The following is a 5780-nucleotide window of genomic DNA, read 5'->3' as shown; positions in this document are numbered from 1 at the left end:
CGTAAGTAGTTTAGAAAGTGAAGAAGAGTGTAATTATTCAAGTAATCTAAAATATATAAATGTAATTACAAACCCGATGTACATAAATGTAATTACAAAAAAGGAAGATAAAGAATTTTATTAGATATAATAGAAAGTTTTGATGATCCTTTAGCTAAAAAAGAATATTTGGAAAGATTAAAAGGCTTAATCATACAAGAAGACAAGATGCCAAAAATAATTGAACCATTTAGTATTTCAAAATTAATAGATAAATATCCTAATATAAATAGTATGAAAAAAGAAGCTACAAAAGATCTTCAATCAGAAATTAATAGTTTAAAGACTCAAGTAAAACAATTACAACAAGAAATTATAGAATTAAAAACTAAAGATTTAGAAATAGAAGCTAAAATGACATTAATAGAAAATAAAAAAGATCAACCTTCTGCTTCAAAAACATTGGCTTCGTTTGGATTGTCAATTTTTGCAAAAATTGTTTTTGTCTTTCAAAAACAACCAGTATTGTAAGTCTATTACAATAAAGTCTACAGTTAAAATTTAACAAAAATACGTCGTTTTGACTTAATGGCCAAAAGACTTGTTCTCGGACTGCCTTCATCGTTGAGACCCATTCAACCCTAAACTACTTTCCCAAACACGCAAACATTCTAGCCGCTGCAGCAAAAAGCATAAACCAGAGTGGATTCAAGATCTGCAAAATGCTCCGGATCTGCAACCAGTGACGTAAATCTGGCCCATTTACGCCACGATTCTCACCCTTTTCCTACGACTGAGACACTAAATCATGGCGGGTCTTCAGCTCCAAAAAGCAACCGACAGTAGAGCATCTTCGTTGTGCAGGTCGAATAAGGTAAGCTACTGCTGATTTCCCTGCTTATTTTACCTTTTTCAGGGCTGATTATATGAGGTAAACCAGTGGGGGAAGGTTGCGTTTTGACCTTGGGGAAGCTTTAGAACGAACATTAGTCTGTTGGGTGTCTGAAATCTTTAGGTCAGCAACAAGGATATGAAATCCTTCGCTCCTATGATTATATCATTTTCTGTATGTAATAACTGAAGTAAAATCCATTATATTCAGGCCTTCCTGGAAATCTTGGATGCTAATTTAAGATGGTACGCAGTAAATTACACTCTGCTTTTTTTACTAGTTCTCATAGTCAGTTGAATTGATGCATTTGTCCGACGAAATGTGAAAAACGGGGGAAGGGGAAGGGGAGCTTGTTAGCTCTGTATCATGCTTTCTGTGTCGGAGCGATTTCAGAAGAGATGGGAGCTCTTTTTAATGTTTTCTTGTCCTATACTTTGTCCTGGTCTTGGTATTGGTTTGAGATTTCAATAATGGAAGGAACAGCACCAAGTCCATTGTTTTTGTATTTGATTTACTTCCCACCAGTACTCAATCTATCATACCTTTATTACCGAACACGCAAATCCTGGAAACTGCTTGATTTGTTTATCCCCTTCCAAAATAGAGAATTGTTCAGATTATATCACTCTTCTTTTTCTCTCTGGATAACTTTCAAGGTGAAATCCTGGTCTTGTCCAAACTGTAAATTATATGATGTGATTGTGGTTAACTCTACATTCGACGGCTGTTGCTACATGTTCCAAATATTTATGTAGCTGTTTATATTACTTCAAACTTGCGCGATCAGATGTTGAGAGTCAAAATTTAGGGCAGTTTGATTTCCCAAAAGCAACTGAATTTATAGAGCAGTCTAACTTCTCCTTGCTGTCCATTCGCTTATACAGGGTGCTTTACCGCTCTATATTGCCGCTGGCTAGGATTCATGCCCCCTGTTACCCGCCGTGCTGCCAAAGGTATATTTGCCAATTTCCCCTTTGTTTCGTGAATTCTATAGTATGGTTGTCTAGTATTTGACGATCCTTGTTGTTGACACAGCATTGAAGACGATTGGGATCCAGAAATCTCTTTCAACCAGGTCTGATTGGGCAGAAAACGATATTCGGAAGTGCCTTTCTAACTACTACAAGGTACCATTGTACCTCCTATAGTTATTTTTGCCTAATTTTGTGTGTGAAACACCATTTTAGTCATAATATGTTTGGGGCTGACTATTCTAAAGTTGGACCTTCTTCCTTGTCCCACGAAACAGCAAATTCGAACATTTTTCTTCATTGCCTTGAATATTATTGTCGGATTTCACTATGCGTGGTAGCATTTGTTATTTAGTTCAGTTTTTGTCATAACTCTTGACTCTAAAGCGAAACTTCACATTACCAAAACTGGTTTTGTTCCTGATTTGCTAGTGTTATGTTGGATGAGTGCTCAATTTAATCTTTTTTAGTTCTAGATTTTTAGATTTTGTTAACAGATTTGGCTTGATCCTCATTACAATACGTGATTGTCTAGTATTTAAACCTGGTTATTGCTGTATTTTTCGGTTAACCATTTGGTTATTTAAAGTGTATTTAATGGCCGACAGATTTGGGTTATCCACAGATTTGGCTGTAAAGTGTAGTTAAACGTTAGCTTTAAATAAATTTAGCCGCTTATGCAATACAATCTGTTTTCCTTTCTCAACTTCGACTTACAATCTGTTTTTTCAACTGGATTTGTGTATGGCTTATTAAGATGGGAAAACAAAGGCGCCATCAAGATAAGGAGCGTTGTAATTACTCTAGGCAGCACGAAATCCAGTTTGCAAACCACCTTGTTGAGATGCATAGACAGGGTGAAATTAGGGACAATATTAGTACCTACGTGGTTCCCGAAATCCGGCGCCGGTTAAATGGCCAGTACGGCACCTCGTTTACTGAGGATAGTATAAGGGGCAAGTATTATGCATTGCGCGGGAAGACCAAGCTGTACATTGCCTTTAAGAGGCGTGGAATGGGAATGGGTTGGGATAGCCAGAAGTTTACATGGCTTACGGATGATAGCCAATGGGCCGCGATGGAGCAGGTTTAACCATTTTCTGTGCCTTTTTTTTTGTATATAAACTGTTCTGTCATTTCTTACGTGTATATTCCATTAAAACTGTTTTGGCTGAATTTGTTTTGTCAGGTCAACCCAAAATACGGCAAATTTCGAAATGACTGCACCATCTATCATTTGCTTGAGGAAGTCTTCGTCAACCAAGGAGCGACGGGAGACTTCAGTTCTGGCTTCTAGAACGAGCCCCGTACTTCAGCCGATGAGCGAGAAATGGAGACTACTGCCCGGCTTGCACAGGGAAAGGGCTCAAGGTCCAGCAGGGACGAGGAAGCCGAAATTGAGGTGCGAGGGCCGAAAGAAGCAAAAGGAAATGGGGGGAAAGGAAGCGGAAGTCGGGTGATGGCTCTGGCTGTAGTCCCATGTCCACCGCTTCTGGCTCAGTGACCGATAGATATCTCAGGGTCTGTGAAAGCATCGAGTCACTGGTTAGTCGGAAGAAGAGCTCCAGCACGAGTGCCTCAGTTAGTTCTCCGAACAAGAATCGTTCTGGCCGCGATCCATCGAAGAAAACCGACTATGAAATTGCCATGGATCAACTTCAACTTATTGAGAACGTCGATTTCATGGCCAAATACAACGCGGCTGAGATATTGAAGGATAAACAAGAGCTGGCTTTTTGGAATTTAGCTGGAAGTGACGCCGACCGCATCACTTGGATGAAGTTAAAAGGCTGTTTCCCCCCTGACTCCCAAGAGCCCCCTCCCCCACCCCCCTTTTAGGTGCTTTCGTTGTTCATCAGGAGCATTTATTTGAAACTTGAGTTGTTGCCTAATGTTTGTTTATATTTGAGATCTGTTAGGTGTAGCATTTGCTACCGGAACTTGGACTTTATCCTTTCTGAGTGTTGTGGTTTGTATATTTGAATTTGCGGATGAATACTGGTTTGTTGAGTTGTTGAGTTGTTGTGTTGCGGATGAATGTTGAGTAATTAAATTCATGATGCCTTTGTGGCCTTGATTCGTTTGCGGATAGTAGACTTTTTTTTTTAATTTAAAACTGGTTTGTGTTCGTTTCTATTAGGTTGGATATGACTTGTTCATGGTGATATGACTGTTGTTGGACCGCACTTTTTTTTTCAGGAAATGTACTGGTTGGGCTATTGCTATGTTTGTTAAGAGTGATAGTTTCACCCATGCAGGTTGTTGGAATGTCAAGAATACGTAAGAGAGTTTTTTCCTTACTTGGCCTAAACCTAATGTATTACTTCAGCAACAGGTTCAAGAATATGATACTTTTTGAATATATAAATAATTGCTTTCAAGAAAGTTTATCCGTTGCTTCAATAACATTCTGCTTGAGTCTAGATTAGTTAGTTTTTTCTCCGTTAGGTAGTGCATTATTACTTCAACAGTACGTACGATTCCTAATTTTACTTATTCAGAAAAATTTCAAGAGTTGGATAATAAGAAAGATGTAACGGATAACGTTCTTTATTTGGCCTACTGTTTATAGTAAAGAATATGTGTGACTTATTTCAAGAATATGTCTAATTTCAACAACTCTTTTCAATTGTGTGACTTACTTCAAGAATTATATGAGGTAATTCAAGTAAGGGACAACATTCCTTACTTGGCCTAAAGTTTCGAATAAAGAATAAGACTTATTTTAAGAAATTGACTTACTTCAACAAATCTTTTAAGAATATAATGTTCCTTACTTGGCCTACAGTTTATAGTAAAGAATATGTGTGACTTATTTTAAGAATATGTCTAACTTCAACAACTCTTTTCAATTGTATGACTTATTTCAAGAATTATATGAGGTAATTCAAGTAAGGGACAACATTCCTTACTTGGCCTAAAGTTTCAAATAAAGAATAAGACTTATTTTAAGAAATTGACTTACTTCAACAAATCTTTTAAGAATTCAAGACTAACTTGAAAAAGATGTAAGGTAATTGAAGTAAGGGACAAGAAAAGAGCAACTTTTGGAAGGAAAATAGCAACTTTTAGGTATGATGGTCATTTTTATAGCAAGTTTTAGGTAGGGAATATGACTTATTTCAACAACTCTTTTCAAGAATATGTCTTACTTCAACAATTCTTTTCAAGAATACGTGACTTGCTTGAAGAAGATGTAAGATTCTTTTTCTTATGTAAGATGCAAAACTTTTACTTGATCCCTCAACTTGTTGGCTATAAATTGGTTGGCGAATAGCCTCGACTTATTTCAAGAACTTATCCTCTTGTCTTACCGAAAATCGCATATAATAGGTTTTTGTTCAATTTTGGTCCATGTATATGTTGAGTTTTATATTTCCTGCTCAATGTAGGCAAATTAAGATTGGTTTTGAATGATATCTCTATTTTCCTTTTTTTTTTCAGATTCATGTCCAACGCAGTTGCACAGATTACACGAAATGGAGTATGATGGTTATGTGAATGGTGGGAACTCATCTGATGATTTGGACGACGAGGAGCTCATGTTGGCCTTCGCTGCCTTTATCCTTGCTGGATTGGCCTTATTCGATCCGTACATCAACTCAGGGCAGCGGCGAAGAATTCGAGATGGTGCACAGTCAGGTCCTCAATATGTTATAGAGCTGATAAACGGCCATCGAGACAGAATATTCGACAACCTTCGAATGGAAGCTCCCATTTTCCTCCAATTGTGTGACTTGTTGGTTCTGAGGGGCTATTGGGTGGCCCACCTGACACAACGGGTGGGGATTTATGAGTCCGTTGCTATATGCCTGCTGTGTTTGAGTCATAATGAGCGACATAGGGTGCTTGCCAAGAGATTCCAACATTCTCCCGAGACAACGGACCGCTATCTACGACGCTGCCTTAGATCTCTCGTTCGATTGGGATGCGACCTG

At 38.0% G+C, this 5780-nt stretch overlaps 1 protein-coding gene across 1 annotated transcript; it reads left to right on the top strand.

The window, feature by feature from the left end:
- The first annotated feature begins 592 nt into the window (after positions 1–592).
- Positions 593–3852, top strand: LOC140011503 (uncharacterized). The gene is made up of 5 exons (XM_072060510.1): positions 593–853; positions 1756–1824; positions 1907–1998; positions 2600–2929; positions 3032–3852. The coding sequence occupies exons 2-5, from the start codon at positions 1794–1796 to the stop codon at positions 3137–3139; spliced, it is 561 nt and encodes a 186-aa protein (XP_071916611.1). The 5' UTR covers positions 593–853; positions 1756–1793; the 3' UTR covers positions 3140–3852.
- Positions 3853–5780: the final 1928 nt, after the last annotated feature.

Source organism: Coffea arabica, chromosome 1c, assembly GCF_036785885.1.
Source record: "Coffea arabica cultivar ET-39 chromosome 1c, Coffea Arabica ET-39 HiFi, whole genome shotgun sequence".
Lineage (NCBI taxonomy): Eukaryota > Viridiplantae > Streptophyta > Magnoliopsida > Gentianales > Rubiaceae > Coffea > Coffea arabica.
Note: the sequence above shows the minus strand (reverse complement) of the source record. Positions and strands in the feature narration are given on the sequence as shown.

Bases quoted from the DNA above. Each gene is read 5' to 3' on its own strand.
- LOC140011503 (XM_072060510.1), top strand. From the start codon at position 1,794: ATGCCCCCTGTTACCCGCCGTGCTGCCAAAG. The intron at 1,999-2,599 runs GTACCATTGTAC...TGGCTTATTAAG, and splicing joins GCCTTTCTAACTACTACAAG to ATGGGAAAACAAAGGCGCCA. The intron at 2,930-3,031 runs GTTTAACCATTT...TTGTTTTGTCAG, and splicing joins AATGGGCCGCGATGGAGCAG to GTCAACCCAAAATACGGCAA.